An 18,313-nucleotide genomic window follows, 5' to 3' on the forward strand; every position below is an offset into this window, starting at 1 on the left:
ATGGGACTGTTTTCTTTCGAGAAGGCTGGGGAAGATTGATAAAAGCATGAAGAGTCTGGGCAGTGGGAGGCTGTTCCCGTTGGCAAAGGGTTGAGAACCAGAGGTCACGGGTATAAAATAACAGAAAGAAGAATTAATAGCGAGGTGGAGATGAAGGGTTTTTAGCTGGATGCAGTTGGAGTCTGGAATACACTGGCTGCAGATGTGGTGGAGGCAGGTTCCATTGTGGCTTCGTGAGGGAGCTGGATAAATATATGGCACAGAAGAACTTGCAAGGCGGCAGGGAAGGGAATGGGGCGGAACTGGGAGTTGCTCTAGTAGGGAGTCAGCATGGGCCAAATGGCAGCTTCCTGTGCTGTAACCATTCTTTGATCCTGTTCAAAACATTTACTTCTGGCTTGGCCACACACCAATCATGAAAAGTTCTCATTGCTTCCCTGCAGACGGTCAAACTGACCAAGATAAACCGAATGGGTGTCTTGATGAAAAACACGATGATGCTGGACGAACTCAGCAGGCCAGGCAGCATCTGTGGAGAAAAGCAGGCGGTCAACGTTTCAGGTCAGGACCCTTCTTCAGGACTGAAGATAGGAAAAGGGGAAGCCCGATATATAGGAGGGAAAAGCAGAGCAGTGATAGGTGGACAAAAGAGGGGAGGTGGGTTGGGCACAGGGTGGTGATAGGTAGATGCAGGTAAGAGATAGTGATAGGCAGGTGGGGGGGGGGGAGGAGGGGAGAGCAGATCCACCGGGGGATGGGTCAAAGGGAAGGAGAGAGAGGAAAAAGAGGTAGAAAAAAAGAGGCTTGGAAAGGGAAGAAGAGAAGAAGCGTGGTGGGGGGGGGGGGGGGGGAGCGTCTTTACTTATTAGGCCACAGGACGTGGACAGGTTGAGCCAGGTCAACACTACTGCCCAACCTTGGTCGCTCTGTACCCAGTGGCGAACAAGACAATTTTCAGAGGACTTTCAGAGTCAGCCACATTGCCAAAGATTTGGGCCACACATAAAAGATAGATTTCAGTCTCTGAAGGACAATAGTTAGTCAAGTGGGATCTTACAACTGTTGGTTCATTGCCCACTGTAAATTCCCCTAGTGTGCAGGTGAATGGTAAAATCTGGGAGGACGTGATGGGATTGTGGGGACAATAATGTGGCATTTGAGTTGGACTAGCGTAACTAGGTGCTTGATGGTTAGTATAGCTTTGGTGCGGCGAATGGCCTGTTTCCATGCTCTGTGTGTCTAACTGTTCCCTTTTTAATTGCAGCTTTAATTATTTGACTGTAGATTCTCCTGAGATGGGATTCCGATTGGTGTACAGATCAATTGTCCAGACCCCAGGATGCTGGTCAAGTAATTTAACCACAGTGCTTCCACACCCCAGAGTAGAATTTCTGTAACTGGACTTCCTGGAATATTAGCTTACCATTTTAAATATTACAGTGGAGAATACGCTTTGCCATCTTGCTATAGGCTCTGTCATCACTGACTCTCCCTCAGCAGAAAACTAATATCCAGAGCCTGCAAAACAAGAATGTGCAAATTATTTCTAACTCTGTACTGAAGAAGTGCTGCTTTTTGGATGAAATTTTACTTCAGGAAAGCTCACTGGGAAATTCCAAATAATTTAGAGACACAAGAGACTTCAGATGCTGGAATCTGAAGCAACAAACAACCTGCTGGAGGCACTCAGTGGGTCGAGCAGCATCTGTGGCGGGGGAGAGGAATTGTTGACGTTTTGGGTCAACACCTGGCATCAGGACTCAGGGTAGATATCTTCCACCTCCAACCTAAGTCCTGATGCAGGGTTTTGACTCAAAACATCAACAATTCCTTCCTCTCCCATCATTTGACCCGCTGAGTTCCTCCAGCAGATTGTGTGTTGCTCCAAATAGTTTACCTTGGTTTAACAGCTCATCCGATTGTTTCCAAAAGTGTAATTTCAAAATAACGTTTCTCTTATTTCACCTCTACTTCTTGATCATTGGCACAGGTGCCCATTTTAGGACTAAATTAATATTTTGGGGACAGAGCTCTTAAATGGCTGTGTGGTTGGCTATTGTATTAAAGATATATGGTGAGAAAGAACCATTTTGCCCTCTCATTTGATGGTCCATCTTTGAAGCCCACAATCATGCTACGGTTCACTTGTTTAGTGTTGTCTGACACACGGGGCCTTGGAGTAAACAACTATGAATGAGGCATGTTTTAAGAAGGGTATTGGTATTGGTATTGTTATTGGTTTATTATTGTCACTTGTACCGAGGTACAGTGAAAAACTTGTCTTGCATACCGATCGTACAGGTCAATTCATTACACAGTGCAGTTACATTGGGTTAGTACAGAGTGCATTGAGGTAGGACAGGTAAAAACAATAACAGTACAGAGTAAAATGTCACAGTTACAGTGAAAGTGCAGTGCAATAAGGTGCAAGGTCACAACAAGGTAGATCGTGAGGTCATAGTCCATCTCATTGTATAAGGGCACCATTCAATAGTCTTATCACAGTGGGGTAGAAGCTGTCCTTAAGTCTGGTGGTACGTGCCCTCAGGCTCCTGTATCTTCTACCCGATGGAGGAGGAGAGAAGAGAGAATGACCCAGGTGGGTGGGGTCTTTGATTATGCTGGCTGCTTCACCAAGACAGCAAGAGGTATAGACAGAGTCCAAGGAGGGGAGGCTGGTGTCTGTGATGTGCTGGGCTGTGTCCACAACTCCCTGCACCTGCACTCTGTTTGCTGGTCTGTGTCGCTGCCAATGGTGACGATGATTGTCCACAGCACTTGTGATGTGGAGAGGAAAATTAGTCCTGTGCCTGATCACTGATGAATTCTGTTAGAATGTAAAATAGAATCGAGATAGTGTTTAGCTTCTATCATTTCCTGTTCCCTCTTCACCCTGTAAAATAGGCAGCTGATACTGCACACCAGCTACACACAGACTACAATTGTTCCCTAGATGGCTTTCACAACCACAAAATCCTCAGGCGCATCATCACACCCGACGAAGCACTTTGAACGGTTGGAAATCCAATGTGCTGGGAAGCACAGCGGTCTTCCCAAGCACAGCAAGATCCCACAGCTGGCAATGATATATGACCTGGTAATGAGGAGGCTTTGAGCGATTAAAATTAGCCAACACAACGGGAAAGCAGCCCAGCTGTTCTTGGAATCCTGCCACGGGATCATTTACGTGCATTTCAAGAAGGCAGAAGAGGCCCTGTGTAACTCTTATTTGAAAAGAATTAAGAATGGGAAAAATGCCAAAATTAGGTCCCAAGTGTGGGCTTGGTGTGTGTCTAAGATCTTACTTGCTGTGTAACTGAACCAGGTGAAATATGTATATATATTGTATATAAAAAAATGTTGAGACCATACTGGCTTATCTGGAATCTACAGAGCAAAATCAATGTTATACCCAACATCTCTAACTTTAGTTTGTGGAAGCTTGTGTGAACATTGTCCACAGCCTTACCTACATTGTTAACAGTGACTAAACTTCCAAACATTTTTCATTGACTGCGACGAGCTTTGGAGCAGCCTGAGGTTGTGAAATATGCTCTAGGATTGTAAATCTTTCAAAGAAAATCTAATATTTCAAGGAAAAGGGTCAATGAAAAATTAATTGCCTGAAGGTGACTGCCAATATCGTGTTTGCATCATCATTTAACAAGATTTATTTTATTAGTTTTCACAATCAGATCAAGAACAGTCTCCCCATTACATCCCACCCCCCCCCCCCCCCACCCCCAATGCCATGAGTTATACCCTACACTTCTCCTTTCAGGAAGTCTGAGGTTTTCTCATTGACACAGCCTTAATGTCATTTCATGCATGCGTTTCTTTTACGTCTAATTTTTCCTCCTCCTCCTCTGTCTGGATTCTGTTAAACGTCTCCTCTGGGGTTCATTTTTCTTGTGGATTCTTTCCAGCCAAGTCTAGTTCTTCTAAACATCTGTGTTTCCATGTGTCCTACAGCAACAAAGATTGAGGTTACACAGCTGTGACTTTAGGAGTCGGTTACTGTTGATTGTAATATTCTCCCTCCAGATAGCACTGTTTTTTATTCTGGGTTATAATATACACAGTGAGCCCTAGGCTGAAACTCAACTTCCACAATTACTGGGAGCTGTGGGAACAGTAGTGTCAATTTTCGTTGGAAAATACGTTGCACACGATGTAGTTATGATCGTTTTTTTTCTCATTTTATTACAATCCTTTATTGTAGATATGCTTCCTCTCATGGATTCACATTGGAGTGAAGCATTCAAGTTAATGTCGGATTCATATGTTCAGTGAGGAATGGGTATTGGTATATGAACATAAGCACATTGTTAGATCGCTAGGGATTGATCTGCTATTCATTAAGATCCTATATCTCAAGTCCAATCACCTTCCTTGTTTCCATATCCATGTGATTCGCTTGGGCATCCAGAAATCTATCAGGATTGGTCTTGAATGTTACCAATGACTAAGCATGCTCTGTCCCCTTAAGAAGCAGGTTCTAAAAATTTGGAAACCCTCGACCTGAAAGAAATTCTTCTCGCCTTAGTCTGAAATGGATGTCCTGTTAACTTGAGACTCTGCTTCCTGATTCTGGATCCTCCACAAGAGGAAACAGCCTCTTGCCACCTCCTCCCTTGTCAAGAAGGCACAGCAGCGTCTCCACTTCCTACGGCGGCTGAAGAGAGCAAACCTGCCCTCCCCCACCCTCACCACATTCTACAGGGGTACCATTGAGAGCATCCTGACCAGCTGCATCTCTGCCTGGTACGGTAACTGTATCACCTCAGACCGCAAGACACTGCAGAGAATTGTGAGCACGGCTGGAAGGATCATTGGAGTACCTCTTCCCTCCATCCTGGATATCTATAACACACGATGCACACGCAAGGTCTGCAGAATCATAGATGACCCCTCTCATCCCTCCCATGACCTATTTGTCCCACTGCCGTCTGGCAAGTGGTACCGGAGTATCCAGGCCAGAACTACTAGACTGTATAACAGTTTCTCTCCCCAGACTGTCAGGCTCCTGAATACCCTGGAGGCAGTCTCAGACAAATGCTGCGTCAAAAGTCTTGGTTTGCACAAGGGCGTATAAGAACATTGGCTGCTGCTGAACATGTTTATACATTTAGTGCAACACACTGAGTTCTGTATTTTCTTCGTCCAACTCAGTTTTGCACTAACCCTGCACTAATTTTGTATCCTGTATAGACCATTTTTTGCACCACTTGTACTTGCACAATTTTTCTGTCTGCGTTTATTGTATGTCCTCTGTTCTATGTACGTCTGCTGTTGTGTGAGTCTGGGGGAAGCGACATTTTTCGTTCCTCCATATGTTTTACAGCATGTGGGTGAACGACAATGAAGTAGAACTTGAACTTGAACTTCTATCAATTCCTCCTAGAGTCTTGCATCTGCCAGTGAAGCTCTCTATCATTCTTATGAACTCAAGTGAATATTGGCCAGTTTTACTCAACCTCTCCTGACTGGGCAAACCAGGGACCAATCAATGCTGCACTGTCTGAAAGGCAATGACATCCTTCCTTAGACACAGTGACCAAAACAGCAAAGTCTTATTTAGCTGCAGCAAGTATTATTTTCGTACTCCAAGGTCAACATTTGTAAGCTTGAAACAAAATGCTGGAAACAGTCAGCAGGTCAGGCAGCATCTGTGGAAAGTGAAACAGAGTTAACCTTTCGGGTTGAAGACCCTTCGTCAGAACTAGGAGAGGGAGAAAGAAATTGCAGAGAGGTTGGGGGGGGGGGGCGGATGGATAGGTGTCTGTGGGATGTCTTCTCTATTCCATGGCTTTCCCTCTTCTGTAGCTGACAGTGCCCTTGATCATAGGTCATCTGTTTCTGGCACCACTACTCTCAACCCCGCTACTCCTGGACAGGGTAAAAAAATTCTTATTCACTTCAGTTCCGCCTGCATTCAACAGATTGCTTCGCAATTTCTGCCACCTCCAATGAGATTCCACCACCAAGCACATCTCCCCCTTCCCTCCCCTCTCAGTAATTCCGTAGGGATCGTTACCTTTGCGGCTCCTTGGTCCACTCTCCTGCCTTATCAACCAGAAGACTTTGTTCACAGCAGCCCTGGCCTCGCACTGTCAGAGACATTCCTTTTGTCACATCCACCCACTACCACCCCCCCCAACACACAAACTCTCTCTCTCTCTCTCTCTCACACACACACACACACACACACACACACACACACACACACACACACACACACACACACACACACACACACACACACACACACACTCTACAACTTAAAGTAAAACTTTTCTCCCTCTTCTCCAGTTCTGATGAAGAGTCCTGGTACCGGAAATGTTGACCCAGCTGCTGCCTGCTTTTCTGAGTATTTCCAGCATTTTCTTTTTGTATTTCAGATTTCCAACGTTTGCAGATTTTTTGATTTTCATTTTTAGTTACAGATTGATTTGGGCATGGAAGTGTGGCAGGAGGAATAAATCTCATTCAATACTCACTCCGCTGCTGTTGTGATGATTGTACATGCAGAATTCACCAGATGGCAGTGTATCTGAAAACTGTTACCATGGTAACGTATGAAGCACATTTGTTTTATTCAGGTATATTTTATCTCACACTTTTAACATAGGCAGTTATACAACTGTATAGGGTCTTAGTGAGGCCATAGTTGGAGTATTGTACACTACATTGGTCCTCCTAATGAAAACAGGATATACTTGCCACAGAGAGAGTGCAGCGAGATTCATAAGATATCTTTATTAGTCACATGTACATCGAAACACACGGTGAAATACATCTTTTTGCGTAGAGTGTTCTGGGGGCAGCCCGCAAGTGTCGCCACGCTTCCGGCGCCAAAATAGCACACCCACAACTTCCTAACCCGTATATCTTTGGAATGTGGGAGGAAACCAGAGCACCCGGAGGAAACCCATGCAGATGGGTTCCTGAAATGGTGGGTCTTCATTGAAACATATAAAATCCTTAGAGGGCTTGACAGCATGGATACCGGGAGAATGTTTCCCCTGGTTAAGGAATCTTGAACCAGGAGACACAGTCTCTGAATAAGAGCGTAGGTCACTTGGGATTGAAATGAGCAAGAATTTCTTCACTTGAGGGTGTTTGGAATTCTTTATCCTGGACAGCTGTGGCAGTTCAGTCACTGACTGCATTCAAAACTGGTATTGAAAGATCTCTGAATATTATAGGAATCAAAAGATACAGGAATAGAACAGAAAAATAATGTTGGGATAGAAGATCGGCCACAGTCTTACTCAATGGTAGAGCAGCTCAAGGGAATGATTGGCTTCTTCCTGCTATAATCTCTTACGTTACTTGTTCTGTGAACTGATTTTCATATTTTTCGTATGAATACTAATTAAAACTAAAGTGCTAAACTCATTACCTTCACTCAGGTTTGATACACCAACCTGCAAAATTATTCTTTTTATTCAGTGGTGGGACGTGGGGATTGTTGGCAAGACCAGTTTTCCTTGTCCATCCCAGTCCTCCTTGGGAAGGTGATGGTGAGTTGCAGTCCCAGCAATGTATTATTTCCCAGTCTGGATGGCACGAATCTTGGAGGGCAATTATTATGAAGCTTGGAGGGCAATTATTTCCCAGTCAGGATGGCACGAAGCTTGGAGGGCAATTTGCAAGCAGTGGTGTTTCCAAGTGTTTGAAACTCATGTCCTTGTTGGAGGTAAAGGTTCACAAAAACACCAAAATTAAAGTAAGTTCTGGAGCAAAAGGCAAGAGCTGGAGGAACTCAGCAGGTCAGGCAGCATCTGTGGAGGGAAGTGCACACTCGACGTTTTGGATCAAGACCCTCCATCTGGACTGAAAGAGTAGAGGGGAGATGAGATGAGGGGGGGAGGGGGGGGCAAGAGCTGGCAAGCAATAGGTGGATCCAGCTGAGGAGGGGTTGACTGGCAGATGGAGTCAGGTGCGGGAGGGAAGGGTGGAAAGCGACAGAGGCTGGGAGGTGATAGGTGAAGGTGACAGTGTTGCAGTTGATGGAATCCAACAACAAGGGAAGGTGAAGAGGAAACAAATAAGGGAGATCTGGTGGGCAGGTGGGAACAGTAGGGGGAGGGGGTAGAGCACCCAGTGTGTGTGGGTGACGGGCACACGGAGTAGGTGGAGGAGGGGAAAGAAACTGGGTGATAGAAGCTGGGAGGTGGGGAGTGTGTTCCTCCAGCTCTTGTTTTTTGCTCCAGATCTCAGCAACTGCGGTCTCTTCTGACTCCAAATTAAATTCTGGATTTACCTTTCCCATGTCCATAATAATCTTCCATGCTTCTCCACGAGCACTCGTTAGATGCTTCCTTTTAAGATAAGATATCCTCATTAGTCACATGTACATTGAAACACACAATGAAATGCATCTTTTGCGTAGAGTGTTCTGGGGGCAGCCCGCAAGTTTTGCCACACTTCTTTCGCCAACATAGCACACCCACAACTTCCTAACCCATACGTCTTTGGAATGTGGGAGGAAACCCGAGCACCCGGAGGAAACCCACGCAGACACGAGGAGAGCGTACAAACTTCTTACAGACAGCGGCGGGAATTGAACCCGGGTCACTGGCGCTGTAATAGCGTTACGCTAACTGCTACACTACTGTGCCTGCCTATCTCTCTGTTTCCACATACTATTTGACATTTGGCGCTAGAGATTAGCTTCGTGGTCCATTATTGCAGCGCTCTCTGTATTTAGTTTTCCTCCTTGCTTTTTGGCAATCAGAATGGACCGACTTCCAAGATGTAATCAGAGGAGGCCTTATCGCAAGTTCCTCTGACTTGTATTCCAATGTTTCTGCTTGTAATTCTGTCAGTTTTGTTGGTTGCTTCTCAGCATCAAGTGAACTTTTTGAGCTTCATGTCTATGAAGAGTTCCAGCTTGAGGACAGGTAGATCATCTGCTTTAAGAACAGTACAACAAAGAAGAACATCCACTGGCTCCATTTTGTCTCATTGCCCTACACTTTCTCTTAATCAAGTATTTATCCAAATCCATTATGAAGGCAATGATAGAATCAGTAGCCATAGCCTACCAGGCTGTGAATCCAAATCCTGACTGCTTTATCACATGAAAATGTATCCCTGTATAGCGTTTGTCTTTTTTTTAACCAATCATCTTAAGTCTGTCTCCACTGGTTATCCGCTTTTAGTAAAAGCTTTCCGAAGCATGAGGAAAGGTCACAGAAGCAGGAGTGGGTCACTTTCTTCCTCAGGTCTGCTCCTCCATGCAATATTCATGGTTGAATCTCTGCCTTAAGTCAGTTTTCCCAACTGATCCCCATATCCTTGAGTCCCTTTGTAACAAAAATGTCTCAGTCTAAGCCTTGAGCATATTTAATGACTGTCCTTTTGAGGTAAAGGTTCCAAAATGAACAATTTTCCAAGTGAAAGGTTTTCTTCTCCTCCCTAGCGGTTAGTGTAACGCTATTACAGCGCCAGTGAACCGGGTTCAATTCCAGCCGCTGTCTGTAAGGAGTTTCTACGTTCTCCCTGTGTCTGCGTGGGTTTCCCCTGGGTATCCAGTTTTCTCCCACATTCCAAAGATGTACGGGTTAGGAAGTTGTGGGCAAGCTATGTTGGCACCAGAAGCGTGGCGACACTTGCGGGCTGCCCCCAGAACGCTGTACGTAAAAGATGCATTTCACCGTGTGTTTCGACGTACATGTGACTAATAAAGATATCTTATCTTATAAATGGGAAACCCCTTATCCTGAATCAGTGCTGTTGGCTTATCCCTCACCCATCTTTGGTCCACCTATCACCTACTGACCCAGTTTCCGCCCTCCCCCTTTCTTTATACCAGCTAACTCCCCTCTCAATCCTAATGCCGAGTCTCAACCCGAAACATTGACAATTCCTTCCCCTCACCCCCCTCATACCCCACAGATGCTGCTCAACCCGCTGAGTTCCTCCAGCAGTTTGTTTCTTGCTCCAGATTCCAGCATCTGCAGTCCCTTGTGTCTCCTGATGGCTCATAAACTCTGTAGCTGGTGGACGCAGCACCTATCATGTTGCTCCCTCTCAGAATTTTGTACATCTTGCTTAGATCACCCCTCATTCTTTTAAATGTCAGAGTATGCAGGTCGATCTTATGTGAATTCTTCAAAGGACAAACACCTCATTATCAGGAATCAAATCTAGTGAACCTTTGCTGCATTCACTAAAGGCACTTATCCAAGTCAAAGATTTTTTTATAAATGAAGGGAAAAAGTTAGACAGAGTGCCCTTTTAACATTTATTTAGAGCCAATGGCAGTAAATGCAATCAGTCAAGCACAACACTGCCACATGCCTGTCATGATGGTTATGATACAGTCATTGGCAGAGTCAACAGGATGAACACATTTTGCAACCAGCCCACTTGAGGAAATCCATTGAAAACATGTCCCTTTTTTACAAGATAAAAATAAACCAGGTTCCCGGAATACATTGAGTGGACAAATGTCTCTCCTTCTAACTTTCTGTAAGATCGAAGTTGCTTCTTGCAGGCGAAACCAACAAGAAATGGAATCCTCTTCGAACACCACGACACACCCAACAACATTAATCACTTTCAGTAGCGCACGGAATAGCATGAAGCGTCAAGATGCATAGCTTTACATAATGGAAATACAATACAGTTTCATAACTTAATAAAAATATAACAGTCATACAATTTTTATGGGATTTCTAAATTTTTTGTTACTTTTTTTTACAATTTACATCGGCAATTTTTCAGGCTTTGAAGAAATTTCAAAACTTCGACAAACACACTGGGTCATTGGACACAATATAAGACAATTAATAGCTCAAATCCGAGAATTACAATTGACACTTGTTTTTCAAACCACAGGCAGACGCATTCATTGTAATTCAGGCATTACCCCAGACTTTATACACGGTTTGTACATTTGTTATTACAGTAGGCGTGTTCTACCCGAACACCCATACAACTAAAATTCAAAATACAACTCAATATCATAAAGCAATTAACAAAAGAAATCTTCAACGTAAACAAGGCACGTCATTGTTCATTTAAAAAAATGCATACAATGTTCTGCTTCAACATTAAAAACACCAAAAGAAAAATAATCAACAAAATTAAAATGACAATTTAAAAACATCATTTATATATATCTTATTTAAAAATGGCTTCAAAATAAAGTGGAATTTTACAGGAGTGTTATTTTCAGCTTGTGCTAGAGTAAATCATCTTAATATATAATTTAATATAGAATTTTGGGTCAGTAAAATCTCTCATCTGTGAACAGGAGCATTCACAAATATTTTAAATATTTCTTTTTTCTTAAAAGGAAAGTGATGTGGATTTTCAGAAAGCCCAACAATTCACTTTATAACTTCTATTGTGCACACTTTTACACATTTTATGGATATGGATTTCTTTTTTTTTGTAATGTGTAATTCTTGCCACAGGGAGGCAGAAGATGCACATCTGGAACTGGCATATCTGGTTGAAAATCTTTAAGCTTCCACATAGCCTTACCAGCTGGTGCAACTAGAACCTGTGCTAAAGCCCTTTGGGATCTTTGAGCCTACATCCCAACCAGGGAACTTAAGTAATGTATGTTTGTTTGTGTGTATAACATATATATACACAATATATATTATATATAATGTTCTACTTGTACTTAACACTTTAAGGTGGGGAATGGCAATAACTGACTGCATACTGCTCTGCCTTGAGTTTTGCATCATTAGTTGTCTCCACTCTAAACCACTCAGTGTGAAAACAGACCAGACAAGACACTTCGACCCATTCACGCCTCATGGAAAGTTAATCTGACAATCTCAACCAATAAGACGAAGGCAAATGATTTAAATCTAAGGGCACATCCACTTGGCACGTCCAATCTGTAAATATGTTGGAAGCAATAGAAAAGTACTATGTAACAAAGCCTTGTGTGACTCCATTTTAACCTGTCATATTGTTAGAGATGTCAAATAAACAGATACCAGCACACAAGGGAGTGAACTCAGAACATGGAGAAATCTGGAGACTGACGGGCCATTCTTTAGAGTTTCACTTCATTTCCTTGCTAGACTGATTGTACAGATTAATGAGAAATTACTTCTACCAAAGGCATCTCATTACAAATGCCTACAGTAATACAGTGGTGGCCTGATGACATGACATTAGGTCAGTGTGTAAAAATACGAGTTGCTCCTCAGCTCTTTAGGACCTTGAACTGTTGGAATTTGTGCAACAGGGGCTCCTGGCAAAAACAGAGAATATAACAAAAGCACCTTTTTTGGATGGATTATGTATATGTCAAAATTTTGAGTTGACCTAGTGAATCTAACAACTTCATATATATTGAATAACAGCTTGAAAATCATAAATGCATGTCAAGTATACGATTTGAATTTACCAAAAACAACCAGTTAAAATCTTTTTTTTAATAAAGCTTTATATACTAATGGATAGTGGATGATCTCATATCTTCTGCCTTGGCAAACCAAAGCCATGTGGAACTTTGGCAATACAGTTTCTCTGGCAGTGATAGAGCTTGAAAACCTCTCCCTGTTACCAACATTGACATATAACCTGCTTTACTGGATGAGCCCCATCAATTTCAAAGAGGACAGTAACATTTGAGGCCAGCAGTAAGAGTGTTGAACAAATGGGTTTGAACTGCTGTGGGCATGGAAACTATACCCAGAGAAAGCCATTATTCTCAATGGATACTTCTGATGGAGACATTCATTCAGCAGGTATATTCCCACGGCAATAGTGAGGGTGCACTGCATTTTCAGAATGATAACTTTTAAATTGAGGCCCTTTCTGCTCTCTCAATTGGACACAACAGATTCCATGGCACTATCTAGAAATTGAGCAGGATTATTCTCCTTGATGTTCTGGCAAATATTTATCTCTCAGTCAGCTTCACCAAAACAGATGTAATTTTTCTCAATGTGTCATCTGTGGCTAAATGGCCTCTATCTGATAGCCACAGCTTCAATCTCACTCTGCAGACCAGAGGATATAATCCAGGATGACAATCATTGCACTGCAGTATTGAGGGAGCACAGCACTGTCTGAACTGCTGTCTATCTGATGGGACGCTAACCTGAGAAACTGTCTGGCCTCTCAGATGGCTGTAAAAGATGGAAACATCTCCCTAAAAACCTGGCTAAGACTTTTTCCTCATCCAACAGCTAAAAGTACATTATCAGGTTACTTAGGTCACTGATGCTTCTGAGACTTTGCTATCTACAAATTGGCTGCCTTGTTTTCTACATTATGCCAGTGACTACATTTCAAACATAATTACTTGGATTTAAAGCACTTTGGGGCATTCTGAGGAGGCAAAAGGTGCTATATCGATGCAAGCTCTTTCCTTATTAAAGTTCTGCTGCCAGTTAAACTACTTTGCACATGCACAGCAATAAATCTCCCTGTCCAACAGCACTGTGGGAATAACAAATGGCCTATTCCTGCTTCAAAATCTCATGTTCTTCATCACACAGATTGTGGTGGCAGGCCACCATCTCCTCAATAAATTCCAAGCTTGCCTGTGACAGTCATAATTCCATGAGAGAAGGAAAAAACCCAAACTGTTTAGAATGAGAAAATGCACCCTTCCAACCTGGCTTGGAACAACAATAATGAATCCAGTTTAATATTATTTAACCCAGTCTAATATAGTTGAGAGATGGAGTTACCTAGTTGATGACAGCATTGTTTAGGTGTGTTGCAAACCTCCAGAGGAAGAAAGCAAAATCATTCATCATTAAGCCCAGATGTAGAAAAATCATGAACAAAAAGACAATGAGATGTTGGATTCCATAACTTACTGGACTGGGTGCAAAGGACTGACCAATGCTCAGTGCCATTCTGCTGACCCAAGCCTGATTCTAACTCTGAAACAACTCTGTTAAAAGATCCTTGACTGCTGTCTCATTATTCTTTTCTACTTGTGGCTCACTGTTTCTGTGGGAAAAGCTTTTTACCTACTGACACTGAAAATTAGCTTTCACTTTCTTTTCGTATTGACCTTAAATTAATTTTTGAATTCCAATGAGATGATTTCAAAATATTTTATATACTTTATTTAGACATTTTATTCTGGCTTAACTTATTCACCAAACCAACCACCCCTAAAAAAAATATGGATTACACAAATAGACAGGTTAACAATCTCTGGGATATATCGGGGGAGTATTGCACCAGATGGAGGTGAGATCCAATCTGCTCTCTCAGGCTGATATAAATGGCACAATTCTGAACAGGCAGGGAAGTTCTCCCCAAACTCACGGCCATTTAGAAACCGATTATCTGGTCATTATCATATTGCTGTTTGTGGGTCTTGCTAAACGCAAATTGACTGCCACATTTGCTACAACAGTGACCATTCTTCAAAAGGTATTGCATTGGCTGTAAAATGCTTCAAGATGATCTGATTCCGTGAAAGGTGCTATATAAATGCAAATTTCTCATTTTTCTCTACAGATGGGCAGTATTTTTTATTTATTTGAGAGCTGTTTTTTCGTATTTCTTGATCAGTATGTTTTCATTTGTGATTTCCCTCTGGAAGGTGCTACTGTCCCTGCCACCCACCTAAGCAATCACTGTCCGCTTGTGACCCCATACAACGAATGGTGCAAAGTAATCATCTGTGGCAATGAAGGTGTCCTCAAGGCTGTTGTAAGCGGATTTGCCAATAGGAGACATAGGACAGAGACGAGGAGCAGGACATTTGACCAAATAGTTCTGCTTTCTGGGGGCCCTAAGCCAACTGAGTACAGCTTCCAAATCCAGAAACAAATATCAAATCCGATAGCGTCCTGGTGTAGTACTTATCAATTATTTATTCAAGGCAGCTCTCTAGCTCTATCTGATTCTTAACCATAATTCCTTCTTAATCAATTGTGTTAATCCTTCATCAAATGTCCTTATAGATACAATGTTCTCACATTACAACAGTGACTAGGCTTCCAAAAGCATTTCATTGGGTGTAGAGCACTTTGTGTTGGCCCGGGGTCATGAAAGTCAATATAGAAATGCTAGTATTTCTGTCACTAGTCACTCAATCACCCACATCAAATCTCACAAAAAGTCTGAAATGTTAACTGGGTTTCTCTCTCCACAGAAGCTACTGCATTCTGTTTTAAACTTCTGTGTCATTTAATTGACAAAACTAACAAATACATTTTTTTAAATGTATTCATTCACAGGCTTATTAGTTATTGCCCATCCCTAGATGTCTCTGAACTGAATGAGTTTCTGGGTCATTAAGTGGGCGGTCACGAGTCAATCACATTGGTGGTGGTCTGGAATAACACATAGCCCAGACTGGGATTTCATTACTTTAAGGAGATCAGTGAACCAGATGGGCTTTTATGACAATCAGATTGTTTCATGATCACCATTACTGATATTTGCTTTTTATTTAATTCCATCTTCCCTAGACGCTGTGGTGAGATTTGAACTTGTGCCTCCCGTCAAACATTGTCCAGTAATTTAACCGCTATGCTACCATTGCATTAAGCTATTAATCAGAAAGTATTATAAACAGGCCAGCTTAAATCCCACCTGTTTCTGTCACTGGCATTGTACCCAGGGGGAAAAATGACTTGAAATTTAAAGCCACAATTCAACGAAGTCCTTGTGCACTTGTTTAGGTTTCCATCGACTGCGATGGATGTTTTACAAACCTATCTTATTTCTCATGCTTACAGTGTACATATACTAGATCTTGCATTAACACACTTTTTTTTAACTTTAACTTTAGGAGATTAGACATTTTCACATTTGCAAGATCTCAGGTCGATATTAAAACAGTTCAACCTCCCATCTCTGTTTCAGCTTCAAATCCAAATCTTGAGACTTCGTTTTTCCTTGAAAGATGATGACAGTGATTTCACAGATCTTCACACAGTCAGATCCTGAGGTAATATAAACTTCTTTTGTTTGGTGAATTGTGCAAACCAAAACAAAATCAAATGAGTTCACGAAGGGAGATTGTGTCCAAGACTGGTCTGGGTAGGATTTCAAAGATCATTGTGCCCACATTGAGTCCTGAGGTTTTCCTGCCGTCTTTCTTCTCTTTCTTCATTCCAACATGGCATCCAGTTGATCAGCCAAGTCATCAAACATACTGCCGATGTCGTCCAGAATGCTGCCTGTGCTCTTCACCTCAGAGGCAGTCCTGGCAAGAGAAAATACATTCCAAGCTTCATTTCTATGAGAGACACAAGAGACTGCAGATGCTGAAATATGAAGCAAAAACAAACTGCTGGAGAAACTCAGCATGTCAGGCAGCATCTGTGGAGCAAAATGGACAGTCGATGTTTCGGTTCAAAACCCTTCATCTGGACAAATTCTTTCAGTCCATATGAAGGGTCTCGACCCAAAACATCGTCCATTTTCCTCCACAGATGCTGCCTGAATTGCTGAGTTCCTCCAGATTTTTTTTGCTTCATTTCTACAAGGACTGATATTTAGAAAAATTAGCAAGGCAGCCAATTTCTGCTGCATATATGTGTACAATATTTATAAATGTACTGAATTTAAAAACTGAGAGTCTGCTTTTACTTGGTATCTTTCTTTCCTCCATTAAGATGCTTCTTAAAACCAAGCTTTTGATCACCTCAATATGACTGGGCATGAATTTCTTTGTTTGATGGCACTCCTGTGAAGTACCATGGTATGTTATTGCCATGCTAAAAGTATGTACAGATGGAAATAGTGTGCAGTCTGTTGTTTACAGTTATTAAAAACTCTATTGGCTCGGCTCAACATGCTTTCACGTAGGACTTCTACGAACACAAAGATGGGATATGTTTTGAGCAATGAAAAAATTGCTGGAGGAACTCAGCAGGTCAGGCAGCATCTGTGGAGGGCAAGGAATAGTTGATGTTTAATCTGGACTGAAAGATAGAGGGGAGATAGCCAGTATAAAGAGGCGAGGGGGAGGGGTGAAGCCAGAGCAGGCAGGCGATAGGTGGATCCAGGTGAGGAGGGGTGATAGGCAGATGGAGGAGGGAAGAGTGGGAATAGCGACAGAGGCTGGGAGCAGATAGGTGGAGGCAACAAAGGGCCGCAGACGGTGGAATCTAATAGGAAAGGAAGGTGAATGGAATCAAATAAGGGAGGTGGGGAGGGCAGATGGGAACAGTAGGGGGAGTCTTCCTTGTTTTGAGCCATAGAAAATCCAGTCAACCTCAGCATGCTCATTGCACAAAGTGTAACTAAATCAACAGACTTACTCTGCCTCCTGCCCCTCGTCGTGCTTAATCTTCTCCTCCACGGCCTGTAAAGCGGCTGCCAGCGATGCGCTGGTTTCCTCGAGCTTCATTTGTGCTACATCTGTTGTGGCCATCTCTACGGATGGCCCGGATATCGAAGACCTTGGTGGTTTAACCGGGACCTGTTGTGGTGGACCAGCAGCAATCGGTTTAGCTGGGCTTGAGCACAGGGATGCTGGTGTACTTGCTGCCTTGATAGTTGGTTGCTTGGCGGGAGAAGGGACTGGAGTTGGACCAGCACTCAGTGACTGAAGAATAGTGTGGGGTTTGATGGGCTTGGGTGGAGTCAGAGGGGGAGGTAGAATCGGTTTAGGGGACACAGGAGGTGGTGCACGCTTTATCTCTGAAATAAAGAGGGATTGGAAAATTCTGTTAATAAAAGCTAGAGTTATACAGATTGTATTGAAGCATGGTCAAGACATAATGGAATCTCTCATTTGCAGATGATGTTTGATATAAAATTTAACTATGCAGAATCCATCAAATATGCATTAATAATGCTATGGCTAGCAGCTTTCAACACATAAAAATCTTCACCATTGGCTGAAGTGCTTTGGGATCTCTCTCATGAGATAGTGAAAAGTATTATACAAATTCCTCATGAGAATAAGACTCCTTAACAATAGAGCACCCATTGTATCCCTCAGATAAAAGGCCCGAATGAATATAAAAGCCTTATCAATATAAAATACCATACATAACCAAAATAAAATCACTTAAAATTTGCAATTACGCTGCTTGTCACTTGAGATTATGTTACGAGCACCCTGCATACATACAGGTTTCAGATTTCCTTGTACATGTCCTCCCCAGCTTCCCTTGGGGTTCCATTCCTGTGAACTGTGTGGAACCTGAAGATGCCTGCAGCCTCTCAGCAGCCAGGAAATCTATCTCATCGATCTCCCAAATGATCGTTTGTACATACAGGCTGTACATAAGTCGAGCGTTTGTAACCTGGGGAGGACCTGTAGCTGCCAGCTTAGTTTGTTTATAGAGCAGTCAATGGGTTTGACCTCCAAGGAGGTGACCCATCATGGGGAGGTATC

The 18,313-nt window shown here is 42.7% G+C and overlaps 1 protein-coding gene across 3 annotated transcripts in view; it reads right to left on the minus strand.

Moving 5' to 3' along the window:
• Positions 1-10,241: 10,241 nt before the first annotated feature.
• caskin1 (CASK interacting protein 1) overlaps positions 10,242-18,313 on the minus strand; it is a 563,705-nt gene continuing 555,633 nt past the window's right edge. For all 3 annotated transcript variants that reach the window (XM_052021715.1, XM_052021714.1, XM_052021713.1), the window contains 2 exons: positions 17,229-17,610; positions 10,242-16,168 (listed from right to left, as the gene is read on the minus strand). In XM_052021715.1, coding sequence (XP_051877675.1) covers positions 16,072-16,168; positions 17,229-17,610 — 479 coding nt within the window. In that variant the 3' untranslated portion in view covers positions 10,242-16,071. The remainder of the gene's footprint in view (positions 16,169-17,228; positions 17,611-18,313) is intronic.

This window comes from Pristis pectinata, chromosome 8, assembly GCF_009764475.1.
Source record: "Pristis pectinata isolate sPriPec2 chromosome 8, sPriPec2.1.pri, whole genome shotgun sequence".
Lineage (NCBI taxonomy): Eukaryota > Metazoa > Chordata > Chondrichthyes > Rhinopristiformes > Pristidae > Pristis > Pristis pectinata.